Source organism: Oncorhynchus tshawytscha, linkage group LG05 (assembly GCF_018296145.1).
Source record: "Oncorhynchus tshawytscha isolate Ot180627B linkage group LG05, Otsh_v2.0, whole genome shotgun sequence".
NCBI classification, from domain to species: domain Eukaryota; kingdom Metazoa; phylum Chordata; class Actinopteri; order Salmoniformes; family Salmonidae; genus Oncorhynchus; species Oncorhynchus tshawytscha.
The window spans coordinates 77,920,296-77,948,022 of NC_056433.1; the positions used below are offsets into that span (position 1 = coordinate 77,920,296).

Here is a 27,727-nt window from a genome sequence, read left to right on the forward strand (position 1 = left end):
GTTAATAGTCTGATTGACACCTGTATTACCTTTATATTTAACCCTTACTTTACCAGGTGCATTGACTGAGAACACATTGTCATTTACAGCAACGACCTGGGGAATAGTTAGTAGGGGAGAGGAGGGGGGATGAATGAGCCAATTGGAAGCTGGGGATGATTAGGCGGCCATGATGGTATGAGGGCCAGATTGGGAATTTAGCCAGGACACCGGGGTTAACACCCCTACTCTTATGATAAGTGCCATGGGCTCTTTAGTGACCACAGAGAGTCAGGACACCCGTTTAAAGTCCCATCCGAAAGACTGAACCCAACACAAGGGCAATGTCCCCAATTACTGCCCTGGGGAAAGAGTGCCTCCTACTGGCCCTCCAACACCTCTCCCAGCAGCATCTCTCTTACTGCTAACCATTACAAGGATCTGTATGATGATTGACATATGGATGAGGTATTTGTATTTGGGTGGGTTGGCCACTGATGCTTCTCTGCTGTCGCTCCCAGACTGTGGCAGTAAGAAGTGGGGTGCCGACTGTGACAAGGACTGTCCAGAGTGTCTCAATGGAGGGGTGTGCCACGACAGTGATGGGGACTGTATCTGTCCACCAGGGTTCATGGGGATGCGCTGCGAGACAGGTGAGTGTGGCTGTGTCTGGGTGTGAGTGAGGTTGTGTGTGGGGGGAGGAGGGGGGTTACAGGCACTATGTTAAAGAATAAAATTGTGGCCTTGAAGCTGACACATACACACAATTACTCATGTGTAGTGTGTGTGTGTGTGTGTCCATAAGTGTGTATAAGTGCGTGCGTGGTGTGTGTAAAATGCAAGTATATTCTATTGACAAACTGTCTGAAGTAACTGTACCTGTCCTGTACTAAATCTAGGACTTGTAATGTATTCTCTTCCAGCCTGCAGAGAGGGGATGTTTGGCCGTAACTGTCAGGAGTGGTGCAGGTCAGAGCTGGACTGTGTAGGGCTAAGGTTCTGCCTGGCTGACCCTTACGGATGCTCCTGTGCCAGCGGATGGTTTGGGAACCACTGCAACAGATGTGAGTTCATTTGTTATAATTAGGGTTATGGCATATTTTCAGCCTTGGATTGACCAATAAATATTGATTGTACTGTACAACCAACCTATCAACATTAATGCATGTGTTAAAATAGATACGGACATAACATGCACAGCCAGATCAGGTAGCAATTCATGACACACTTATTAGAACTCCAACACCTTGGCATTCCCATCCTAATGTCTTCCCTCCCCCAGCCTGCCACAGGGACATGTACGGGGCAGACTGCAGGCTGAGCTGTAGGTGTAAGAACGGAGGAGTGTGTAACCGTTTCAGTGGATGCCAATGTCCCACTGGCTGGAGAGGACAGCACTGTGAGAAATCAGGTAGGTAAACATGACTTCCTCCTCCTCCTCTTCCTCCTCCTCCTCCTCCTCATCATCACCACTGGTGCCTCTACCAAACATCTTCTTCCTCATCTTCATCTGTTTCTCCCCCATCAGACCGCGCCCCTCAGATCTTGGACATGGCCAGTAGTCTGGAGTGGAACCTTGACTCCAGCCCTGAGATCCTGTGTTCTGCCACAGGCAACCCCCTGCCTAGCCACACCAGCATCGAGCTGCGCAAACTGGACAGTTCTGTGCTCAAGGTAGAGGCAATGGAGGGATGGCCAGGGTGTTTATTTTATATTGGATTATTCCATTACTGGGAATCAAACTGTGATGGTGTTGTCAGTGAGATTTGGGAAATTCTGTGTTTTTGTAACAGTGAAAATAGGTCAATATTTTTTATGTTAATGTCAGTTGGCTCAACATACAGACTTACCAATATCTATTTGGACATCTCTCAGGCATCTCGCACCACCATGGACTCCAATAAGAGCACAGCCCAGTTTGAGATCCCTCGTCTGTCCTTCGAGCATGCTGGGTTATGGGAGTGCAGGGTCTCCACCAATGGGGGACAAGACTCCCGCAAGTTCAACCTCACTGTCAAAGGTCAGAAGAGAGAAGTATTTTACTGGTCCAGATCAGTCTGTGTGAGGTGCTTAACATCGAGGGCAGCTTTCCTAGACACAGAGGAACCCTAGTCCTGGACTTGAACATACTTTTTAGTGCAGGACTTGATTTGAGTGGGAAACCTGTCCTAAGTACACACTGAGAAAAAGGGTAGATAAAAAGGTTTTAATGTTCTGGTTGAAACTCGTCATATCACCCGTCTCACCCACATCCTCACCCCCACCCGCTCTCTCCCCAGAGCCGCCGTGCCCCAACACCCCTCCCAAGCTGCTGGAGAAGAGGAGTAAGCAACTGGTGGTGATGCCTATGGATTCCTACAGAGGAGACGGACCCATAGACTCCACCAAGCTCCTCTACAAGCCCATGGAGACCGGAGACTCCTGGTCCTCCATCATAGGTATGTCAGGTGGAGTTTGATCACATGTAAAGTCATGGGAGTTACAACTACATATCTTGGCAAGTGGCAACATGCGTTATTATCCATTTCACAGGAAAAATCACTGTGGTATATCAGACCGTATACCATGGGTATGACAAAACATGTCTTTTTACTGCTCTAATTACATTGGTAACCAGTTTCTAATAGCAATAAGGCACCTCGGGGGTTTGTGGTATATTGGCCAATATACCACGGCTAAGGGCTGTGTCCAGGCACTCCGTGTTGCCCGGCTCGGGCCTTGTTGCTTAATTATACATTATACACTTTAGATCCCTATGTTACATTGATAATGGTCTCTGATGCTCTCTCTCTGTGTTCATGTTCTTCAGTGTACAGTAGAGAGCCTATAACTCTGATGAATCTGAAGCCGTCTACACGCTACCACGTCCGTGTCCAGCTGACCCGTCCTGGGGAGGGAGGGGAGGGATCTCTGGGGCCCGAGGCCATCATGGAGACTGACTGTCCAGGTGAGAAACAACATAGCGGCCATTTTAGTTTTTGGAATGTAATGGAAGAAAGTCAGAACGGAGGTTTGGTGAAGCTGCAGAGGGGGAGTGTGTGTGTGTGTGTGTGTGTGTGTGTGTGTGTGTGTGTGTGTGTGTGTGTGTGTGTGTGTGTGTGTGTGTGTGTGTGTGAGTTGAAGTTAGTAGAAGTTTGTCCTCGTGGACAGCTAAGTGCTGGTTCTGAATCTGTGTGAGAATGGTTCTTTAATTCTGAGGTCTATAAGTGACCAGATCAGAATGTTCTTTAAACAGTAGAATGAGTAAGTATCCCAGGCTGGTGGACCTCTCCCTGACTGCGTGTTCTGTGTCGCTGCTGTAGAGCCAACGGTTCGACCGGAGATTGACTTCAGTTCGCTGGAGGGCCGCAACGCCACCGTGCGCTGGCTGTTGCCTGGTAACGATGGCGGGGCTGTGGGTGCGGCCAGCGGGTTCTTAGTGCAGCTCTTTGGGCCCTCCCCCTCAGGAGAGAAGCTGAGAGAGGAGACCACCCTGCTCAATGTGCTCTCCACCAAGTTCTACAACCTGCAGTACCACCAAGACTACACAGTGGTCGTCAGGCTGCTCAACTGTGGCAGTCTGGGGCCTGCCTCTAAGCCTTACCACTTCCGCATCAACAGCCAGGGTAACTAACAAAAGCTCTTTCTATTGGCTTAGCGGTGAATGTGGCTCCCCCTGCCCTCGTAGTGTGTCATGATTAAAGAAAGGAAATCAGGATGAAAACATTGTGCAGCGTAGCCATGTAGCTTAAGATACAACTTTTCTCCTCTCTTATCCCCTCTCCCCCGCTCCCTCAGGTCCCTCCTCCCCTCGTAATGTCCAGGCCCTGCCCCTGTCTGTGTCTGCGGTGCAGGTGAAGTGGCAGCCCCCTGAGGACCCTAACGGGGGCATAGTGAAGTACATCATAGAGTACCAGCCAGTGGGTCAGGGCAGCCTGCACCCCTGGGTAGATACTGACGATGGCAACAAGACGGCTAAAGACGTGACAGCACTTAACGGGAGTACTCTCTACCAGTTCAGAGTGAGAGCCTTCTCTAAAGTACCGGGGGAGTGGAGCAAGTTGGTCCATGCCAGGACCCAGGGAGATGGTGAGTTAGATTACGCCACTCTGTAATCCCAAATGAATAACAGTGAGTGAGTGAGTGAGTGAGTGAGTGAGTGAGTGAGTGAGTGAGTGAGTGAGTGAGTGAGTGAGAGAGAGGAGATACTTAGCCTATTGTACATAAGAAATAGGAGATGCTCAGGTGATTCTCACTGCACACCTCCTCATCCCCTCCTCATCTCCTCCTCTCTTCATCTCCTCCCCTCCACCTCATCTCTTCCTCGCCTCCTCATCACCTTCTCATCTCCTCTTCCTCCCTCCTCATCTACTCATCTCCTCCTCCTCCCCTCCTCCCCTCCTCATCTCCTCATCTCCTCCTCATCTCCTCCTCCTCCCCTCCTCCTCCTCCTCCTCCTCATCTCCTCCTCCTCCTCCTCATCTCCTCCTCCTCCCCTTCTCATCTCCTCCTCATCTCCTCATCTCCTCCTCCCCTCCTCATCTCCTCCTCCTCCCCTCCTCATCTCCTCCTCCTCCCCTCCTCTTCTCCTCCTCTCCTCCTCTCCTCCTCATCTCCTCATCTCCTCCTCTTCCTCCTCCTCTACCACTCCTCCCCTTTCAGGCTTCCAGGACTTCACTCCAACCACCCAGGGTGTGGGGGGGCGTCCAGGCAGCGAGGGCTACCAGCTGGTGGTGGCGGTAGTGGGGTCTGTGACGGTCACCTGTGTCACCATCCTGCTGGCCCTGCTGGCCCTCTTCTGCATCCGCAAGACCCTGCTCAACCGCAGACGCAACTTCACCTACCAGTCTGGATCGGTGAGAGACAGAGTGAGAGAGAGAGACACGGCATACCACAGTCATTAACTAGTTCACTAAATATACACTGAGTGTACCAAACATTAAGAACACCTTCCTAATATTGAGTTGCACCCCCTCCTGCCCTCAGAACAGACTCAATTCATCGGGGTATGGATTCTTCAAAGTGTCAAAAGCATTCCACAGGGATGCTGGACAATGTTTACTCCATTGCTTTCCAAAGTTGTGTCAGGTTGGCTGGAAGTCCTTTGGGTGGTGGACCATTCTTGATGCACACGGGAAACTGTTGAGTGTGAAAACCCAGCAGTGTTGCGGTTCTTGACACTCAAACCAGTGTGCCCGGCACCTACTACCAATACCCCGTTCAAAGGCACTTCAAATATTTTGTCTTTCCCATTCACCCTCGAATGGCACACATACACAATCCATTTCTCAATTGTTTCAAGGCTTGTAAATCCTTATTTAACCTGTCTCCTCCCCTTCATCTACACTGATTGGAGTGGATTTAACAGGTGACATCTATAAGGGATCATATAGTTCACCTGGACTCTCCCGGCCATTATACTGTGGAAAGCAGGTGTTCTTAATATTTTGTACAGTGTATATATCCACTTTTACGCTATATTATACATAGCGACATATTATTAGAAACCTCTCTATATATACCATTTTTATACTTTGACTGATTCAAAATGAATGAAATGAATCATTGCAACCCGTAGGGAGAGGAGACCATCCTGCAGTTTAACTCTGGGACCCTGACCCTGACGAGGAGACCCAAGCCTGCCGCCGAGTCCCTCACCTACCCCATCCTGGAGTGGGATGACATCAAGTTTGAGGACGTCATCGGAGAGGGCAACTTCGGTCAGGTCATCAAGGCCATGATCAAGAAGGATGGGGCCAAGATGAGCGCTGCTATCAAGATGCTGAAAGGTAGTATGTACCACACAAACACACGCAGGCACACACACCAAAACAGACACACACAGACACACAATGACACACACACTAAAAACTCTGACAACAAGCCAGGGGTCAAATTGAACAAGCTTCTTTCTCTGTACCTGTTTGTAACTTGCTATGTTTGCTGTGTTTCGTTTTGAGCAGAGTTTGCCTCTGAGAATGACCACCGGGACTTTGCAGGAGAGCTGGAGGTATTGTGTAAACTGGGCCAGCATCCCAACATCATCAATCTCATAGGAGCCTGTGAAAACAGGGGTGAGTCTCCCACCTACTGGTCAGGGTGGGAATTACATGCTTTTAATTGACGCTATAATAATACTGCTGGCTGTAATATAATACTACTTCCCTCTTCAAGGGAATACTTTTAAATATGAGTTTTGAAGCAAGTTGATAGAAATAAGTCTGTATTATTTTATGTTTTGCTATAGCATGTGATTTTAAGATGTCAAGCTGTGTAAACTGTAAATGAAGGTCAACTTTGTATTTGTTCAGTACTGATTCCATATTGCTTAGTTGCCTGAGCCCGACATGCAGGGCATGAAGTGGTTAATATCCTGAGTTATCCGGATGCGTACAGATGTGCACCTGGACACGACTGTGTGTCGTCCAACCCAAACAAACCCTGTCTATCTGCAAGAAGCATTTGCACAATAACATTTGTTTTGGTTGTCCATATGCCACATCAGCAAACTGTTCCACTGCTACACATCTATCTGTGTGATACAGAGTCTTGGGACCAAGCTCTGAGCATGACATTTCAATTTCCATACCACATCTGATGGTTTCGGGACATAATTCAATTGCCTGTTTCTCTTTGTACTTTAGAGGGAGATTACAAAAACAACTCAACCATGAGAAAAATACATCCTGCCAAACCACTGTGTTTCACAATCCTACTGGTTCTCAAGTAGCCCTGAGAGAGAAACCAGAATGGCTGGTTAATGATGGTTCTCTTTGTCTCTCTCTCTCTCTCTCTTTCTCTCTCTCTCTCTCTCTCTCTCTCTCTCTCTCTCTCTCTCTCTCTCTCTCTCTCTCTCTCTCTCTCTCTCTCTCTCTCTCTCTCTCTCTCTCTCTTCTCTCTCTCTCTCTCTCTCTCTCTCTCTCTCTTTCTCTCTCTCTCTCTCTCTCTCTCTCTCTCTCTCTCTCTCTCTCTCTCTCTCTCTCTCTCTCTCTCTCCTCTTCCTCTCTTGATACAATTATGATGACTACAACACAGAACTAGAATTATATTTCTATGGTTACATTATGACAGTCAGTTAATGCCTTCCTACCTTTCCATGGCTAACTTTTATGCGTATGGTATCTCCCTTAGCAACCTTCTCCATAAAGTGTACAAGTAGATCATACAATTCCTTCACTTTCCCCTAACTGCCTCTCTCTACCTGTGTAGGGTACCTGTATATTGCCATTGAGTACGCCCCCTATGGTAACCTGCTTGACTTTCTGCGTAAGAGCAGAGTCCTGGAGACAGACCCCGCCTTTGCCAAGGAGCATGGCACCGCATCCACCCTCACCTCACAACAACTGCTGCAGTTTGCCGTCGACGTGGCAACTGGCATGCACTACCTTAGTGACAAACAGGTATGGTATACACACAGATGTCTCTGTGAACTCTAAAGATGTGTCTCTGTGTTGGGAGGGGAGTTGCCAGTTCTATGTGGTTCTTATCCAAGTTTGGCAGCATAATTTTATTTCATTGTTTTACAGCTGTGCAAGCTTCAATACACAAATGATGACTGATAAATGTGACAGAGAATCTTCGTTTATGTGGTTTTCCTCTCAGCATACATTTTCAATTATATAATTCCCAGATGTTATCTTCATCCTCCCTCTTCTCCCTCTCCCCCCTCTTCTCCCTCTCCCCCTCTCCTCTCTCTCCCCTCTCTCTCCTCCCTTTCCTCTTTCCCTCCCTCCCTCCCTCCCTCCCTCCCTCCCTCTCTCTCTCTCTCTCTCTCTCTCTCTCTCCCTCTCTCCTCCCTTTCCTTTCTCTCCTCCCTCTCTCTCTCTCTCTCTCTCTCTCTCTCTCTCTTTCGCTCTCTCGCTCTGTCTCTCTCTCTCTCTCTCTCTCTCTCTCTCTCTAGTTCATCCACAGAGATCTGGCAGCGAGGAACGTTCTAGTGGGAGACAACCTGGTCGCTAAGATAGCAGACTTCGGTCTGTCCAGAGGAGAGGAGGTCTATGTGAAGAAGACCATGGTGGGTGCTCAGTCACAAACAGCACTGTGCATTATCAAACCTTAGCCAGTGTACTAGTCTGTAATGATTCCCCAAAACGAGTAGAGATGATACATAAGACTGTGAAATGAGTGGAAGGAACTGAAGAGGGCAGTATTGTTGATGTAAGAGGGCAGTAATTGTTGATGTAAGAGGGCAGTATTGTTGATGTAAGAGGGCAGTATTGTTGATATAAGAGGGCAGTATTGTTGATATAAGAGGGCAGTATTGTTGATGTAAGAGGGCAGTATTGTTGATGTAAGAGGGCAGTATTGTTGATGTAAGAGGGCAGTATTGTTGATGTAAGAGGGCAGTATTGTTGATGTAAGAGGGCAGTAATTGTTGATGTAAGGGGCAGTAATTGTTGATGTAAGAGGGCAGTAATTTTTGATGTAAGAGGGCAGTAATTGTTGATGTAAGAGGGAAGTATTGTTGATGTAAGAGGGCAGTATTGTTGATGTAAGAGGGCAGTATTGTTGATGTAAGAGGGCAGTATTGTTGATGTAAGAGGGCAGTATTGTTGATGTAAGAGGGCAGTATTGTTGATGTAAGAGGGCAAGCAAGTAACCCTGCAAGTTATGAGAAGAGAGAATCATACACCTTTACATGTATTAGACAGACTGAAAACTGCATAGGAGGACTGAACTGAATGTCTTGACCTTTTCTCTTTGCATTACAGGGGAGGTTGCCTGTGCGTTGGATGGCGATAGAGTCCCTAAACTACAGTGTGTACACCACCAAGAGTGACGTGTGAGTATCTGTCTGGGAAACACATAGTTCAACGAGAACAAATCGTGGCTTTATTTAGACAATTATACCATGTGTTCCAGTAACGGTTGGAAGACAATACGATGCCAGCAGTCACATGATCCCGGTCTCTCTCTCTGCCCTGCTGTCCAAAACAACAAATCATGTTCGCCCCCCCCAATGGTGAACTGATAACTTAGGACAGAGGAAACTGATAACAGAACCCAGGAAGCCCTAAAGGAACATAGAGCCAGTGGATGGTCTCACTACCACACAGAGCCTGTCAAACACACACTATTTATACCCACCTCAGAACTGACTGGAAGGCCCTAGGACAGCTACAGGAAGTGAAACGAAAAAGAGTTGGTTAGGTTAGCAGAAAAGAGAGACGTTTCTGTAGTAAACAAGTTGTAAATGAGCTGTGTGTGTGTGTGTGTGTGTGTGTGTGTGTGTGTGTGTGTGTGTGTGTGTGTGTGTGTGTGTGTGTGTGTGTGTGTGTGTGTGTGTGTGTGTGTGTGTGTGTGTCGTGTGTGAGCTAAGGCACACAGAACATAAGAAAAGATAACCAGACCATTACTCTGTGTTTACGAGAGAGAGAAAATATATAGACATAATATGACATTTGAAATGTCTTTATTCTTTTGGAACTTTTGTGAGTGTAATATTTACTGTTAATTTTTGTTGTTGTTGTTTATTTCACTTTTGTTTATCCATTTCACTTGCTTTGGCAATGTAAACATATGTTTCCCATGCCAATAAAGCCCCTTGGATTGAATTGAATTGAATAGAGAGAGAGAGATAACCTGAGGCAGAGTCATATTGTATTTGTACAGACTGACTGACACTTAACTGTTCAACTTGCAGTGGGTAGGCTACATTATCTTGTTAGTTCACATTGGCAAGTCAACATAAAACCTCTAATTACCCTGTTTAATGGATGGAATTACAATTTCACTCTAACTGTTCAATGGCCTTTACTTCTCCACCGTTCCTCATCGTCCTTCTCTCTCTCTTTCTCAGATGGTCTTTCGGTGTACTTCTATGGGAGATAGTGAGTTTAGGTAAGTTGACGCCAAGTTAACGTTAAGTGTGAACTCTATTCCTATTTTCAGATGAGAAATACTGTTGGCGTATATTCCCAGCCATGTGGGCACCCAACATGAAATAATCAAAACACCTCCGGTTACCCTGAGAGAGTATTTCCACCACAGCTTTCACATCATACTGTAAATGTACCATAGGTCACAGAGAGAATGGGGGAGGGGCAGAGGATAAACAACTTCAGAATACACAGAAAGAACATCCTCACTCTAGGAAATATTATGTCATAAAAGTCTGAGCAAAATAACCCCTCCTATGAGGGTTGATGAGGGTGATGATGATGGTGGTGTGATGGTGATGATGATGGTTTATGATGGTGATGATGATGGTGGTGGTGATGATGGTGATGATGATGGTGGTGGTGATGATGGTGATGATGATGGTTTATGATGGTGATGATGATGGTGGTGGTGATGATGGTGATGATGATGATGATGATGATGGTGATGGTGATGATGATGGTGGCGGTGATGATGGTGATGATGGTGGCGGTGATGATGATGGTGGCGGTGATGATGGTGATGATGATGGTGATGATGATGGTGATGATGATGGTGATGATGATGGTGATGATGATGGTGGTGGTGATGGTTTATGATGGTGATGATGATGATGGTGATGGTGATGATGATGGTGATGATGGTGATGATGGTGGTGGTGGTGATGGTTTATGATGGTGATGATGATGATGGTGATGATGGTGATGGTGATGATGATGATGGTGATGATGATGGTGGCGGTGATGATGCTGGTGGTGATGGTTTATGATGGTGATGATGATGATGATGGTGATGATGATGGTGATGGTGGCGGTGATGATGGTGGTGGTGATGATGGTGATGATGATGGTGGTGGTGATGATGATGATGGTGATGGTGGTGGTGATGATGGTGATGATGATGGTGGTGGTGATGGTGATGATGATGATGGTGATGGTGGTGGTGATGATGATGGTGATGGTGGTGGTGATGATGGTGATGATGATGATGGTGGTGATGATGATGGTGATGATGATGGTGATGATGATGATGGTGGTGATGGTGATGATGATGGTGATGGTGATGATGATGATTTTGATCAAGACTATGACTGACAGACATCAGTCCGTGTCAGTGCCCAGTGTCCGTGTCCCGTGTCAGTGCCCTGTGTCCGTGTCCCGTGTCAGTGCCCTGTGTCCGTGTCCCGTGTCAGTGCCCTGTGTCCGTGTCCCGTGTCAGTGCCCAGTGTCCGTGTCCCGTGTCAGTACCCTGTGTCCGTGTCCCGTGTCAGTGTCCCATGTCAGTGCCCCGTGTCAGTGCCCCGTGTCAGTGCCCCGTGTCCGTGCCCAGTGTCCGTGCCCAGTGTCTGTGTCCCGTGTCAGTGCCCCGTGTCAGTGCCCCGTGTCAGTGCCCCGTGTCAGTGCCCCATGTCAGTGTCCCGTGTCAGTGCCCAGTGTCCGTGTCCCGTGTCAGTTCCCGTGTCCGTTCCCCGTGTCCGTGCCCCGTGTCAGTGTCCCGTGTCAGTGTCCCGTGTCAGTGCCCCGTGTCAGTGCCCCGTGTCAGTGTCCCGTATCAGTGCCCCGTGTCAGTGTCCCGTGTCAGTGCCCAGTGTCCGTGCCCAGTGTCCGTGCCCAGTGTCCGTGCCCCGTGTCAGTGCCCCGTGTCAGTGTCCCGTGTCAGTGTCCCGTGTCAGTGCCCAGTGTCCGTGTCCCGTGTCAGTGCCCCGTGTCAGTGCCCGTGTCAGTGCCCCGTGTCAGTATCCCATGTCAGTGCCCGTGTCAGTGCCCCGTTTCAGTGTCCTGTGTCAGTGCCCCGTGTCAGTGTCCCGTGTCAGTGCCCGTGTCAGTGCCCCGTGTCAGTGTCTGGTGTCAGTGTCCCGTGTCAGTGCCCCGTGTCAGTGCCCCGTGTCAGTGTCCCGTGTCAGTGTATGGTTGTAAAAGTTAAACGTCTCTCTGTCTGTCTACCAGGTGGTACTCCTTACTGTGGGATGACCTGTGCCGAGCTTTATGAGAAGCTCCCTCAGAGCTACAGGATGGAACAGCCCAGGAATTGTGACGACGAAGTGTAAGCAATGACCTGGGCTTGGAACTGTGTGTGCGTGCATACGTGTGTGTGAGTGAGTGAGTGAGTGAGTGAGTGAGTCAGACAGACAGACAGACAGACAGACAGACAGACAGACAGACAGACAGACAGACAGACAGACAGACAGACAGACAGACAGACAAACAAACAAACAAACAAACAAACAAACAAACAGACAGAAAGACAGACAGACAGACAAAGACAGACACAGAGAGAGACACAGACAGACAGAGAGAGACTCAGACAGACACAGACACAGAAAGACAGAGAAAGAACAGACAGACAGAAAGAGACACAGACACAGATAGAGAGAGACACAGACACACAGAGAGACACACAACACAGACAGAGAGAGACACAACACAGACAGAGACACAGACACAGACAGAGAGACACAGAGAGAGACACAGACAGAGATAAACACAGAGAGATATACAGACACAGACAGAGAGAGACACCGACACAGACAGAGAGAAAGACACAGACAGAGAGAGACACAGACAAAGACAGAGATAGACAGAGATAGACAAAGACACAGAGAGACACAGACGACAGAGACACAGACAGAGAAACACAGACACAGAGAGAGACACAGACAAAGACAGAGAGAGACACAGACAGAGAGAGAGAGACACAGACACAGACAGAGAGGGACACAGACAGAGAGAGATACAGACAGAAAGATACACAGACAGAAAGATACACAGACAGAAAGATACACAGACAGAGAGAGACACAGACAGAGACACAGACAGACACAGACATAGAGAGAAAGAGAGAGACACAGACAGAGACACAGACAGAGACAGAGAGAAACACAGACAGATAGAGACACAGACAAAGACAGAGAGAGACACAGACACAGATAGAGAGACACAGAAACAGACAAAGAGAGACACAGACATAGACAGAGAGAGAAAGAGAAAAACACAGACAGACAGAGAGAGGCACAGACACAGAGAGAGACAAAGACAGAGAGAGACACAGACAGCTAGAGACACAGGCACAGACAGAGAAAGACACAGACAGAGAAAGACACAGACAGAGAGAGACACATACAGAGAGAGTCACAGACAGAGAGGGACACAGACACAGACAGAGAGAGACACAGACAGAGACAGAGAGAGAGACAGACACAGACAGTGACACAGACAGCTAGAGACACAGGCACAGACAGAGAAAGACACAGACAGAGAGAGACACATACAGAGAGAGTCACAGACAGAGAGGGACACAGACACAGACAGAGAGAGACACAGACAGAGACAGAGAGAGAGACAGACACAGACAGAGAGAGACACCGACACAGACAGAGAGAGACACAGACACAGACAGAGAGAGACACAGACAGAAACACAGACAGTGACACAGACAGACAGATAGAGACACAGACAGAGAGATGCACAGACACAGAGAGAGGCACAGACAGAGAGAGACACAGACAGCTAGAGACACAGACACAGACCGAGAGAGACACAGACACAGACATAGAGAGACACAGACACAGGCAGAGAGAGACACAGACAGAGAGAGACACCGACAAAGACAGAGAGAGACACCGACACAGACAGAGAGAGACACCGACACAGACAGAGAGACACAGACACAGACAGAGAGAGACACAGACACAGACAGAGAGGGACACAGTCATAGACAGAGAGAGACACCGACACAGACAGAGAGAGACACCGACACAGACAGAGAGACACAGACACAGACAGAGAGAGACACAGACAGAGAGACACAGACACAGACAGAGAGGGACACAGTCATAGACAGAGAGAGACACAGACAGAGACTGTGTGCACCATTATAGCTAGTTATTATAGTTTGTTGTGGGTTTTATAATTGGTTAATAGTTTTTTTTATCCAGGTATGAGTTGATGAGGCAGTGCTGGCGAGACCGGCCCTATGAGAGACCTCCGTTCTCCCAGATCTCTGTACAGCTCAACAGAATGCAGGAGGCCAGGAAGGTAAGGAGTCTGTAACTTACAGTTTCAGTTAGGACTCACATTTTCAATCCTCTAGCAACCTCCTGACCTATCCCAAAGGGTACAGAGGTAGCCTGGTCCCAGACTTGTTTGTGTTGTCTTGCAGGAGTTGACACAGAAGGTCCTGGTTAGGGTTGCAACATTCCAGGAACTTTCAATAAATTCCCTGGTTTTTCCAAATCCTGGTTGGAGGATTCGGTATTTCCTGCTTCCTACCTCCTGATTTGGAGATCCCTAGTCCTGGTTACATACAATTCCTCCTCCTTACTGAATTAATTCCTCACCCGTAATTTTCTAAATCACTCCACTATCTAACTACTCCTCTCCTTACGTCCCACCCCAGGCCTACGTGAACATGGCGCTCTTTGAGAACTTCACCTATGCTGGGATAGACGCCACGGCCGAGGAGGCCTGACTTCCAGCCCCCCCAGACCCCGACAGGTCTCGTAGCCCACAGGAGAGGCCCCGAGGCTGGGCACCGCGTTACTGCCACCCCCCTGCTGCCGCCCAACGTGGGGACCGGTGGAACAACAGACGATCCACCCGGACCACTAGGCTATAGAGGGAGGACTGTGAAAGGACACTATCAAGGTCTGATGGGGGGACTGGTTGGGACTGGTTGGGACTGGTTGGGACTGGTTTGGGAGTTGTAACACTGGACTTGGTGCTTGTTTGAAGGAAAGTGTGGAAGAGGAAGGTGCTACATCACATGTGCTACACTGACAGACTCACATGATACTACACTGACAGACTCACATGATACTACACTGACAGACTCACATGATACTACACTGACAGACTCACATGATACTACACTGACAGACTCACATGATACTACACTGACAGACTCACATGATACTACACTGACAGACTCACATGATACTACACTGACAGTGTATGTGGGGTGCCCTATGACCTTTCCTCCGTCCAAATGCAGAGAATACCTTTTTATGGACACATGGACACACGTGGAGTTTGCTGTTCATTCTGAAATGGATTGAGATGGATCCGGCTGGGGAGAAACATACAATGTAGCACTTGAACCTGAAATCTGTGTATTCAACGTGTATATTCACTTATTTCCCGTCTTTCGGATGGGATGTTAAACGACTGTCCTGACTCTCTGTGGTCACTAAAGATCCCATGGCACTTATCATAAGAGTAGGGGTGTTAACCCCGGTGTCCTGGCTAAATTCCCAATCTGTCTCTCATACCATCATGGTCACCTTATCATCTCCAGCTTCCAATTGGCTCATTCATCTCCTCTCCCCTGTAGCGATTCCCCAGGTCGCTGCTGTAAATGACAATGTGACCGCTGTGCTTTTTACTGTCTCTCCTTCCTCTTAAAGTGTACTTACAGAATATATCATCCCTTTGTAAAAGTTGAGTATAAATCATATACACAGACCACCTGTTCACCTTTGTGACATACTGTATGCTACCTGCATCTCTTTGAACGGTGTATCTATCTACTCTGTGAGAAAATAGGTTTTGTTGTCTTGATCTCACAGAGGCACGTAATAAGTAACTTGAGCTGTGAATCTAAAGTAGCAAATGTGACTTTTTTCCCCCTATCATATCTAACCCAGCGATGCTGTACTGCTCTGCTGCCACTGTTTTACCACTGAGTCCTGGGAGGTGTGAGGTTAAATGAAGTGATGTTCAAAAGAACATGGTGACCTACTTTTATCCCTCTGGGTGTCAGCGTGTTGGGGTGTTAGGGATAAACCGCAGCCCAGGCTCATTGGGGCCTGAGGTTGACAGGTAACTGGCCTCTTCCCTGCAGCACAGAGCTGATCTGTCAACACACAAACACACACCCTGTGATCTGGCCTCTTCCCTGCTTCAGAGAGCTGATCTGTCAACACACAAACACACACCCTGTGGCCTGGCCTCTTCCCTGCTTCAGAGAGCTGATCTGTCAACACACACACACACACACCCTGTGGCACCCTTCCCTGCTGGCATGGCCTCTTCCCTCTTCCCTGCTTCAGAGAGCTGATCTGTCAACACACACACACACATACACACACCCTGTGGCCTGGCCTCTTCCCTGCTTCAGAGAGCTGATCTGTCAACACACACACACACATACACACACCCTGTGGCCTGGCCTCTTCCCTGCTGCAGGGAGCTGATCTGTCAGAGGATTTCCTCCTGCTGCTGACACCAGGACACCAGCCACAGGCTAGGACTGAGGACTGGCACGCAGAGCCCTGCTGAGCTCAATTTCCTGACACCCGAACACACACACACACACACTACTTGTACACATCTATGTATGAACAAAAAGGCATGAACCAAAACGATAACAAACTGGTCCTGTATGAACCTACATTATAACAAACTGGTCCTGTCTGAACCTACAATATAACAAACTGGTCCTGTCTGAACCTACATTATAACAAACTGGTCCTGTCTGAACCTACATTATAACAAACTGGTCCTGTATGACCCTACAATATAACAAACTGGTCCTGTCTGAACCTACAATATAACAAACTGGTCCTGTCTGAACCTACAATATAACAAACTGGTCCTGTCTGAACCTACATTATAACAAACTGGTCCTGTCTGAACCTACATTATAACAAACTGGTCCTGTCTGAACCTACAATATAACAAGCTGGTTCTGTATGGCTCAGTTGACAGAGCATGTCGATTGCAACAGTAGGATTGTGGGTTCGATTCCCAGGTCCACCCATACGTAGAAATGTATGTTGCTTTGGAAAAGTGTCTGCTAAATGTCATACACATAATATATTAAAACATACAGTACGCCAAGCTGTATTCTACTATCTACCCAGATGTCCCTTTGAAGAACTACACGTTAGATCCCTGATAAGGGAAAGGGGGAGACCTAGTCAGTTGTATAGGGAAAGGGGGATACCTAGTCAGTTGTATAGGGAAAGGGGGATACCTAGTCAGTTGTATAGGGAAAGGGGATACCTAGTCAGTTGTATAGGGAAAGGGGGATACCTAGTCAGTTGTAAAGGGGGATACCTAGTCAGTTGTATAGGGAAAGGGGGATACCTAGTCAGTTGTATAGGGAAAGGGGATACCTAGTCAGTTGTATGGGAAAGGGGATACCTAGTCAGTTGTAAAGGAAAGGGGATACCTAGTCAGTTGTAAAGGGAAAAGGGGATACCTAGTCAGTTGTAAAGGGAAAGGGGGATACCTAGTCAGTTGTAAAGGGAAAGGGGGATACCTAGTCAGTTGTATAGGGAAAGGGGGATACCTAGTCAGTTGTATAGGGAAAGGGGGATACCTAGTCAGTTGTAAATAGGGAAAGGGGGATACCTAGTCAGTTGTAAAGGGAAAGGGGATACCTAGTCAGTTGTAAAGGGAAAGGGGATACAGTTAGTCAGTTGTATAGGGAAAGGGGGATACCTAGTCAGTTGTATAGGGAAAGGGGATACCTAGTCAGTTGTATAGGGAAAGGGGGATACCTAGTCAGTTGTATAGGGAAAGGGGGAAAGGGGATACCTAGTCAGTTGTATAGGGAAAGGGGATACCTAGTCAGTTGTATAGGGAAAGGGGAAAGGGGATACCTAGTCAGTTGTATAGGAAAGGGGGATACCTAGTCAGTTGTATAGGGAAAGGGGATACCTAGTCAGTTGTATAGGGAAAGGGGGATACCTAGTCAGTTGTATAGGGAAAGGGGGATACCTAGTCAGGTATAGGGAAAAAGGGGAGACCTAGTCAGTTGTAAAGGGAAAGGGGAGACCTAGTCAGTTGTATAGGGAAAGGGGGATACCTAGTCAGTTGTATAGGGAAAGGGGAGACCTAGTCAGTTGTAAAGGGAAAGGGGAGACCTAGTCAATTGTATAGGGAAAGGGGGATACCTAGTCAGTTGTATAGGGAAAGGGGGATACCTAGTCAGTTGTAAAGGGAAAGGGGAGACCTAGTCAGTTGTATAGGGAAAGGGGGAGACCTAGTCAGTTGTATAGGGAAAGGGGGATACCTAGTCAGTTGTATAGGGAAAGGGGGATACCTAGTCAGTTGTATAGGGAAAGGGGGATACCTAGTCAGTTGTATAGGGAAAGGGGGAGACCTAGTCAGTTGTAAAGGGAAAAGGGGATACCTAGTCAGTTGTGTAGGGAAAGGGGGATACCTAGTCAGTTGTATAGGGAAAGGGGAGACCTAGTCGGTTGTATAGGGAAAGGGGGATACCTAGTCAGTTGTATAGGGAAAGGGGGAGACCTAGTCAGTTGTATAGGGAAAGGGGGATACCTAGTCAGTTGTATAGGGAAAAGGGGATACCTAGTCAGTTGTGTAGGGAAAGGGGGATACCTAGTCAGTTGTATAGGGAAAGGGGAGACCTAGTCAGTTGTATAGGGAAAGGGGGAGACCTAGTCAGTTGTATAGGGAAAGGGGGAGACCTAGTCAGTTGTATAGGGAAAGGGGGATACCTAGTCAGTTGTATAGGGAAAGGGGGATACCTAGTCAGTTGTATAGGGAAAGGGGGAGACCTAGTCAGTTGTAAAGGGAAAAGGGGATACCTAGTCAGTTGTATAGGGAAAGGGGATACCTAGTCAGTTGTATAGGGAAAGGGGGATACCTAGTCAGTTGTATAGGGAAAGGGGGATACCTAGTCAGTTGTATAGGGAAAGGGGGATACCTAGTCAGTTGTAAAGGGAAAAGGGGATACCTAGTCAGTTGTATAGGGAAAGGGGGATACCTAGTCAATTGAAAAGGGGATACCTAGTCAATTGTAAAGGGAAAAGGGGATACCTAGTCAGTTGTATAGGGAAAGGGGATACCTAGTCAATTGTAAAGGGAAAAGGGGATACCTAGTCAGTTGTAAAGGGAAAGGGGGATACCTAGCCAGTTGTATAGGGAAAGGGGGATACCTAGTCAGTTGTGTAGGGAAAGGGGATACCTAGTCAGTTGTATAGGGAAAGAGGGATACCTAGTCAGTTGTGTAGGGAAAGGGGGATACCTAGTCAGTTGTATAGGGAAAGGGGGATACCTAGTCAGTTGTGTAGGGAAAGGGGGATACCTAGTCAGTTGTATAGGGAAAGGGGGATACCTAGTCAGTTGTATAGGGAAAGGGGGATACCTAGTCAGTTGTAAAGGGAAAAGGGGATACCTAGTCAGTTGTAAAGGGAAAAGGGGATACCTAGTCAGTTGCACAACTGAATGCATTCACCCAAAATGTGTCTTCTGCATTTAACCCCTCTGAATCAGAGAGGTACGGGGGACTGCCTTAATTGACGTCCATGAGGGCTCGGGGAGCAGTTGTTGGGGGTTAACTGCCTTGCTCAAGGGAAAAACTGAAGATTTTTCCACCTTGACAGCTCGGGAATTCGAACCAACAACCTTTTGGTTACTAGGCCCAATGCTCTTAACCGTTAGGCTACCTGCCGCCCAAGTAAAAGAGGAACTGATGAAGGATGCAACTTCTATAGATGCACCTCTATCTACAGTATCTCTGTGAGGCAATGCTCTGTCTGGCCCCAAGGGCCTGGCTGTCTCCGGTCTACTGATTAGTAGATTAGTTGGATGATAGTTGCTGAATTGTGGTCATAATGTGTTACTATATGCTTCATATAACTGACTGTTACTGCCGGTCCTGAATACAGTATGACATGTTCAAAGATTTCAATTTGAACATACATTTTTTTATGTTTTTGAGAGACCAGAGAGTATCTGTGATGGTTTATAGTGTGAAAGAGGTTTGTATTGAATGTATGAAAACATCATCGTGGGATGTTAGAGGCAACACTCTTCCTTGTACCACCATGTGGGTTGGCTCCCACACAACACCCACTTCCTGTAGAATGAGGACCTGTCAGATAGAGCCTCCCCTCCTCAGTACAATCCCCCTCCACACCAGACCACAATGCTATGCTGACAGACACTCACAAACACCTTGCCACTCTCAGACATAGAGCTTGGGGCAGCGATGGGGTAGATCAGACACACCTGTCTGTGGATGGGACACACCTGCCACCTGTCTGTGGATGTCATGTATCTCCATCTCACCCCGAGGGTAGTCTGTGTCTGGCTCTGGATCATAGCAGGCTGGGTGAACGTACTGGGGCATGGGATTATAGATGAGGCTGTCCCTCACCTGTCAAAGAAAGGTAGGTTTTGGCCTTTCTAGGGAGTTTTTCCTAGCCACTGTGCTTCTACACCTGCATTGCTTGCTGTTTGGGGTTTTAGGCTGGGTTTCTGTACAGCACTTTGAGATATCAGCTGATGTACGAAGGGCTATATAAATAAATTTGATTTGATTTTGATTTGAGGACATTGGACCACCAGTTTGTTTTTTTAACACAATGATTTGATGGAAATAGTCCTCTGGAATAGTGTTATGGCTAGGCGAAACAAGGCAACATTGTTATTCGTCTCTCAGCTGAACTTCTCTCTCGTGGTGCAGTATTGGTGATTTATGCCTGTTTTTACAAAAAAAAGTAAGAAAATGTATGCACCCATTACTGTAACTCACTCTGGGTTAAAGCATCTACTAAATGGCAAAATAATATTTGTTACAGCATTATAAAACAATAATAAATTATAGAATTCAACATTTTTATTTCAAAACTGTTGTAAATGATATTATTGCCCATACAGATGTGTTGTTGTTGGCTGGTGATGCAGATCCAAAGTGTTTTACCAGGACACAGTATGACTTGACCTGTTTCTGGGAGACACCAGGCAACGCAGCTTATGACTTCTTCTACAGGAATGATAAGTATGTTCAATGTATTCTGGTAAATTGTAAAATGTCAATATTTTCAGAAAATACACCAACATGTATTACAGTTGAAGTGAACAGTTGACATACACTCTGTACTGCCAGGCACTGACACCAGTTATATTTCCTCTGTCCCTGATCAGTGAGGAAAAGGAGAAGCGGTGTATACTGACTCTCCAGAGGACAGAGAAGGGGGAGGAAGAGGAGGAGGAGGGGAAGGTTCTCCACATCTGCTTCTTCCCTTGCTCTGACGTCTTCCTGTTCACGCTCACACACATCAGAGTGGTGGAGAGCAGCTCCAACTACACACTCTTCACACGCACCATCAGCGTTGAGGACCAGGGTGAGAGAGAGAGAGAGAGAGAGAGAGAGAGAGAGAGATTGAGAGAGAGGATTTTAGTACTTTGAAATCTAAAGCGCATCCTCCCTGTTTCTCTCTCTTTCTCTTTCTCTCTATCTCAGGTCTCCTGGAACCCCCTGTGAATGTATCCCTTCACCCAACAGGGCAAGCTGGGCAGTTGCAGGTGTCTTGGCACGCACCAAGAGATTGGGAGAACAATGTGCATTATGGGATGCATTACTTCTCCCAGGGACTGGGGGAGAGGACAGAACTGGTACTGAAACTCAGAAACACAACACCAATTCATCCAGTCAGATTCACTGCAAGGGGAAAAAGACAGATTAAGTGTTTGGTAAAAAATCTATCATGACTGGTGCATTCACTATTAGTACCCACCTTGATGGTAGGCTACAGGGCGTCCATTTTGTGCAAGAACGTCGTCACTCAAATTCCATTCACTGTGCGGCTGCTGTAGACTTCCTGTGATATTTCTTCCCTCTCTGTCTCCAGATAAGGTCCATGAGGTCCCCCATTCACAGCCTGGTTTCTCTGCTGCCAGGGGAGGTGGTCAGCGTCCAGCTGAGGGTCAAACCCAATGGCTACAGTGAGACAGAGACCAGCGGTCACTGGAGCGACTGGTCGGTCCCCATCACTGCCATGGTACCTCAGAGCGCAGGTGGGTGAACTACTGAGTATAGGCTAAAGACGGATAAAGACAACAGTGCACATGTGGGGCGGCAGGTAGCCTGGCGGGTAGCCCGGCAGACAGCCCGGCGGGTAGCCTGGCGGGTAGCCCGGCAGGTAGCCCGGCGGGTAGGAATGTTGGGCCAGTATCCGAAAGGTTGCTGGATTGAATCAACCGAGCTGACAAGGTAAAAATCTGACCTTCTGCCCCTGAGGAAGGCAGTTAACCACTTTTCTACCGTTCTCCAAAGACGTGGATGTAGATTAAGGCGGCCCCCTGCACCTCTCTGATTCAGAGGGGTTGGCTTAAATGCGGAAGACACATTTCATTTGAATACATTAAGATGATGTTGTTTACTGACAGCACTGTAAGAGTGATGGGGTTTACTACCACTGTTTTCCAGCTGATATCTCATTGTTTTGTCATACCTCTGACCTGCAAAACATCACCTGCCAATGGAATGGGCAGTCCTATAGAGATGCTACCTACACCTTAAACTACAAGCTGGGACCCAGGTAGATGTTAACATACAAATAACCTCAACAAACATGCAACTCTACATGATTACAGCAAAACGCTCCACAGTGAGACATAAATGAAGGCAACGCTCATATTGCATTGTAAAACATACTTGGTGATTATGTATCATTAAACCTCTGGTTGTGTAATCTCTGCAGTAAAAGGGAGGGTTGGAGAAAGTGTCTGCAGAATGAGAACACCTCCTACCACTGCCGTTTCCATGGAGCGGAGTCCAGCGAGATACTGGTTAAACTCAGTACTGGTCCTGGTTCTCTCAAACGGACCTTCTACACTGAACCCTTCAGACTCAACAACAGCAGTGAGTCACACTGATAATAGATGACTTGGCAGCTGTGAACACTTCCTTTCAGTCAGGCTAACAAGTTTAACCAGCAATACCAAATTGGGTTTAATTATTTATTTACTAAATACCTAACTAATCACACAGAATTACACATAACTAAATCATAACTTGATTACAAATTACATCATAAAGGAAAACGTCCCTAGCGGGCGGAACATATATGACAGCTGGTTACACAAAAGAAAAGGGGCTGGGTTTGAGTGAAAGAGCGGGAAGACTGATGAACAAAGGGAAGAAGTTGTGCTATTGTAAATACAGTATCTCATGCATTCGAAATTACCGCCCATTTGGAAAAGGACAATACAATAAATATTTACTCTGAGCTGCACTTCGGTAGGTTGGTGGTAGATGGAAGGCCATGTTGCCCAACAGAGTCCTTTGAAGAATGTCTCTGGTTGTCAATTGGATACGTTGTAGTAACGTCGTTGGGTGATAGACGGGATACTCTGTCTATTCCTTCCTAACCCTCGGTTGCATCTGCTATTGCTAACTCAACGACTAGGAGGTATCACTTCTGTAGTGAATAAGAGTTCAAAGTTCATACCATTCACAACCAAAGCTCACGCTGATGTTGGCTTCGTTCTGTAGTTATTATCTGAACCATTCTGACATCGGACCGTTGTCCTCACATCCTCAGAACAGGAGGTTATATTGTCGTCAAGGGCTTATATAGGAAGGGAGAGGAGGGCATGTTTGAAAAGTTTTATAGCCCATGTCCCTTCACAGGGGCGGGCCACTGATTGAGCAGAGCCCTATCTTATGAAAACCCAAATCTCACATTTTAGAAGCTAAAATCACATTTCATCCCATCACGAATAATTTAATTTTCAAACATTTAAATTGAACAACAATTCCATGTGAATCCGATAACTCTGATGTGTAGACTTTCCACTGTAGAGTTTGTCATCTTATCATTGATGAGAATGTCTCAGATGACAACCGAACTGACATCATATTAATTAAGTACCACCGCATATGTTCTATTGGTAGGATTACCAGAATATAGTTAATTTCCCCCCACCTTCTGATGTTCCCAGAATCTCTATGTTAACCAAGGGTTCTGAAAATGTAACCTCAGTAGGGTAGAGAGAGGAAAAGGGGGGGAAGAGGTATTTATGACTGTCATAAACCTATCCCCCAGGCCAATGTCATGACACCGGTATACTCCATTGCCATTAAGAGTTAAACAAATGGAAAGAGGTGGAGTCTAGCATGCATTTTTCTTAATTTTTGAAGAATCCTTGTTGACATACACTACCGTTCAAAAGTTTGGGGTCACTTAGAAATGTCCTTGTTTTTGAAAGAAAATCACATTTTTTTGTCCATTAAAATAACATAAAATTGATCAGAAATATAGTGTAGACATGGTTGTTGTAATGTGTATGTTGTAAGTGACTATTGTAGCTGGAAATGGCTGAATTTTAATGGAATATCTACATAGGCATACAGAGGCCCATTATCAGCAACCACCACTCCTGTGTTCCAATGGCACGTTGTGTTATCTAATTCAAGTTCAAAATTGATCATTAGAAAACCCTTTTGCAATTATGCTAGCACAGCTGAAAACTGTTGTCCTGATTAAAGAAGCAATACAACTGGCCTTCTTTAGACTAGTTGAGTATCTGGAGCATCAGCATTTGTGGATTCGATTACAGGCTCAAAATTGCCAGAAAAAAAGGACTTTCTTCTGAAACTCGTCAGTCTATTCTTGTTCTGAGAAATGAAGACTATTCCATGTGAGAAATTACCAAGAAACTGAAGATCTCATACAATGCTGTGTACTACTCCCTTCACAGAACAGCGCAAACTGGCTCTAACCAGAATAGAAAGCGGAGTGGGAGGCCCCGGTGCACAACTGAGCAAGATGACAAGTACATTAGAGTGTCTAGTTTGAGAAACAGACGCCTCACAAGTCCTCAACTGGCAGCTCCATTAAATAGTACCCGCAAAACACCAGTCTGAACATCAACAGTGAATAGGCGACTCTGGGATGCTGGCCTTCTAGGCAGACTACCTCTGTCCAGCGTCTGTGTTCTTTTGCCCATCTTAATTTAGTATTTTCATTGGCCAGTCTGAGATATGGCTTTTTCTTTGCAAGCCTGCAACTCATTTCCAGCTACATTAGTCATATACAACATTAACGATGTCTACACTGTATTTCTGACCAATTTGATGTTATTTTTACAGACAAAATAAATAGCTTTTCTTTCAAAAACAAGGACATTTCTAAGTGACCCCAAACTTTTGAACGGTAGTGTAAATCTGTAACAATACAATCTGTATTATGGACATCAAATAAATACAAATAAATACAACCTTACTGTGAAATACTTACTTACAAGCAGGTAACAGCGACTGGTCACCCCCACTTACTGTGGACACACCTTCAGATATAGGTAACAGTGCAGTTCAAGAAGAGTTTAAATAATATTGACCAAATAAACTAAAGTAATAAAAAATAAAAAAGTAACACAATAAAATAACAAGGCTATGTACAGGGGTTACCGGTACCGAGTCAATGTTCGGGGGTACAGGTTAGTTTAGGTCATTTGTACACACACCTAGTATATAGGTCCTGGATGTCAGGAAGCCTGGCCCCAGTGACGTACTGGCCTGTACGCACTACCCTCTGTAGTGCCTTATGGTCAGATGCTGAGCAGTTACCATACCAGGCGGTGATGCAACCGTTCAGGATGCTCTCGATGGTACACTAATCATCTCTGTAAAACTCATGTTATGTCTCTCTCTCCCCTCTCTATGTTGCGGTCAGTTCAAACAGGCCCTCCAGGGAGGCTGAGGGGGAAGTGGGAGGGGGGCAGGCTGCGTCTGAGATGGGGCACACCTCTACTGGCTCTGTCTCTCCACCTGATGTACCAGCTCCGCTACCAGCCTCAAGGGGAGGCCGTCTGGAAGGTACAGAGCCTACCTACAGAGCCCACCTGTTCTGTGGTAAAACCATAAGCCTGGCTCTGTCCTTATTGCATATGTAAACAGGGAACTACATGTTTTGTCATGAGTTTGTATTTTGCAGTACAAACCAATAACTGGGTGCAATTCAGTGGAGGCTGAACTGAGCCGTCCTCCCCAAAGCAGCCTCCGCTGATGTTCTTGTGTGTTGTCCTCTCTCTTCAGCTGGTGACCCTGCAGGTTTCTGAGAACAGTATTTGTCTGGACGTTCAGACTGGCAGTCTGTACTTTATCCAGGTCAGAGCCAGGCCCAACGGGTCAGTCTACGCTGGCTACTGGAGCGACTGGTCACCCCCACTTACTGTGGACACACCTTCAGATACAGGTAAAGTAACACTAGTATGGAGATCACTTTCCATATCTGATTACATAAAATGTCTGCGGTACATGGGAAGGTGGATACTGGTTGATAGTATTCTGTTACGCTCAGGTAGGCCTAGAGAGGTGCAACCCATGAATAGTAGATATTACAGTCACTGCGCTTCTAATCAGGCAGGCTATTGTCATTCTCAAACTCTGGTTCTTTATTTGAACTCAGCAGGGGCCCTCTTCATCATCTGCATCCCTCTCATGATGCTCATCCTATCAGTTGTGTTCCTCTCAATGATCTCCAGGTATCTCAGGTAAGATGCTTTTTCAGTCTGCTTCACACACACACACACACACACACACACACACACACACACACACACACACACACACACACACACACACACACACACACACACACACACACACACACACACACACACACACACACACGTGTCTTTCACACCCTATTCATGGACATGTTGTGTACTGAATCATTTTTCCACCAGTAAGCTCAAACGGTATCTGTGGCCACCAATCCCAAAACTTGACAAAGTACTGCACGGCTTCCTGACAGACATCAACGGCCAGACTTGGGTAAAAACTTAATTGATTGCAGTACAGTAGATTAACATAAGGATATGGAACTATAAAGAACAAAAATATAAACACAGCATTTAATGCATTGGTCCCATGTTTCATGAGCTGAAATAAAAAATCTCAGAAATGTTCCTTATGCACAAAAAGCTTATTTCTCTCAAATGTTGTGGACAAATTTGTTTACATCCCTGTTAGTGAGCATGTCTATGCCCTCCCAAGCCCACCCATGGCTGTGCCCCTGCATGTCAAATCCATAGATTAGGCCCTAATGTATTTATTTCTATTGACTGAAATTGTTGCATGTTGCATTTATATTTTTGTGTAGGGTAGATCAATTGAAGGGGTCACATTTTAACTGTGTGTTCAATGTGGTTTATCTTTATGTGGATGTGTTGGAAACATTGGATCTGAGTCTCTGTATGTACCTGTGTTACCTCCATAGGACCCTCCCTTCATCATCAAGCAATATTCTGAGGAGACCCCAGCCTCTGTGGTGGAGATTATGTCTGAGAGGGAGGCTCCAGATGGAGGGAAGCTTCCCAGGGAGTCCTCCTTACTACTCTCCCCAGAACGAGGCTCCGCTGGCGGGGAGGAGGAAAGGCTCCCCACCCTGGCCCTGGAGCTCAGCCAAGACTACGTGACCCTGGCCACAGATGACGTCATCCCCTGTCTCCGAGGGAACAAGTATGTGTATGACGGGGAGGTGGGGGCAGAGTCTCGAGGCCTGGGGGAAGATGAGGTTCTCCAGATGAGGTGTCACTGCTCCTCCAACTTCCCATCATCCTCCAGTACCACGGACATCCTCAACCGCTCCTACATGCTGCTGGCCGAACAACCTATAGAGAGACTGGACTGTCAGGACAGCAGCAGGGCCTGCAAGCTCTATGCCAACCTGAAGAGAACAAACTCAGCTAATGCAAACACCTGATTGGCACAGCTCAACAAGGGCACACAAACTGGACAGTTACAAAATATCCATTACATCACTACCAAAACATGTCCTTGCATATAGCTTATTAAAGATGTATTTTATGACTAATGGGTTAATATATCAAGTGCACCCAAATGTGGATGAACGGATATGGATTGTTATGTTGCACGGTCATACTATATACTGTAAATATATATATTTAACTTGTCACATATCTGTCTGTAAGACCCCTTGATTTTTCCACATTTTGTTACGTTTCAGACTTATTCTAAAATGGATTACAACTTCTTCAGGATCGGTGTTGAGCTAACGTAGGCTAAAGGTTGTAAGAAACAAACAAAAAATCCCAGGACATAGACATGTCTGATATGGGCAGAGTTTAAATTCTTGTTAATCTAACAGCACTGTCCAATTTACAGT

At 46.6% G+C, this 27,727-nt stretch overlaps 2 protein-coding genes across 10 annotated transcripts in view; both read left to right on the forward strand.

The window, feature by feature from the left end:
* The window catches only part of LOC112251631 (tyrosine-protein kinase receptor Tie-1), a 23,013-nt gene extending 7,716 nt beyond the window's left edge, over nt 1-15,297 (forward strand). Inside the window, exons 5-23 of one of the 4 annotated variants that reach the window (XM_042322402.1) lie at nt 501-632; nt 903-1,043; nt 1,262-1,390; nt 1,508-1,653; nt 1,855-1,999; nt 2,259-2,417; nt 2,789-2,926; nt 3,282-3,584; nt 3,757-4,047; nt 4,621-4,826; nt 5,537-5,747; nt 5,919-6,032; nt 7,168-7,358; nt 7,859-7,972; nt 8,670-8,740; nt 9,758-9,798; nt 11,784-11,880; nt 13,772-13,871; nt 14,233-15,297. In XM_042322402.1, the coding sequence (XP_042178336.1) occupies nt 501-632; nt 903-1,043; nt 1,262-1,390; nt 1,508-1,653; nt 1,855-1,999; nt 2,259-2,417; nt 2,789-2,926; nt 3,282-3,584; nt 3,757-4,047; nt 4,621-4,826; nt 5,537-5,747; nt 5,919-6,032; nt 7,168-7,358; nt 7,859-7,972; nt 8,670-8,740; nt 9,758-9,798; nt 11,784-11,880; nt 13,772-13,871; nt 14,233-14,304 (2,801 nt within the window). In that variant the 3' untranslated portion in view covers nt 14,305-15,297. The remainder of the gene's footprint in view (nt 1-500; nt 633-902; nt 1,044-1,261; nt 1,391-1,507; nt 1,654-1,854; nt 2,000-2,258; nt 2,418-2,788; nt 2,927-3,281; nt 3,585-3,756; nt 4,048-4,620; nt 4,827-5,536; nt 5,748-5,918; nt 6,033-7,167; nt 7,359-7,858; nt 7,973-8,669; nt 8,741-9,757; nt 9,799-11,783; nt 11,881-13,771; nt 13,872-14,232) is intronic. The other 3 variants (XM_042322404.1, XM_042322403.1, XM_042322405.1) reach the window with 3 other exon arrangements.
* A 3,692-nt stretch (nt 15,298-18,989) lies between these two features.
* On the forward strand, nt 18,990-27,519 carry LOC112251377 (thrombopoietin receptor). 6 transcript variants are annotated; one of them, XM_024422328.2, is made up of 12 exons: nt 18,991-19,978; nt 20,469-20,589; nt 20,736-20,935; nt 21,055-21,206; nt 21,443-21,608; nt 22,021-22,132; nt 22,295-22,455; nt 25,271-25,449; nt 25,633-25,792; nt 26,006-26,090; nt 26,286-26,373; nt 26,819-27,519. In XM_024422328.2, exons 1-12 carry the CDS (start codon nt 19,828-19,830, stop codon nt 27,302-27,304), a joined length of 2,061 nt encoding a protein of 686 aa, XP_024278096.1. In that variant the 5' UTR covers nt 18,991-19,827; the 3' UTR covers nt 27,305-27,519. The 6 variants fall into 6 exon arrangements, with proteins under 6 accessions (XP_024278100.1, XP_042178341.1, XP_024278096.1 ...); XM_024422329.2 differs by having other exon boundaries at nt 26,009-26,090; XM_024422330.2 differs by having other exon boundaries at nt 18,992-19,978; nt 25,271-25,413.
* The last annotated feature ends 208 nt before the right edge of the window (nt 27,520-27,727 follow it).

Excerpts from the sequence above, each read along its gene's own strand:
- LOC112251377 (XM_024422328.2), top strand. The coding sequence starts at position 19,828 with ATGGGACACACCTGCCACCTGTCTGTGGATGTCATGTATCTCCATCTC. Across the intron at positions 21,207-21,442 it reads TGGGGGAGAGGACAGAACTG|ATAAGGTCCATGAGGTCCCC; the intron begins GTACTGAAACTC and ends CTCTGTCTCCAG. Across the intron at positions 26,091-26,285 it reads ATGATCTCCAGGTATCTCAG|TAAGCTCAAACGGTATCTGT; the intron begins GTAAGATGCTTT and ends TTTTTCCACCAG.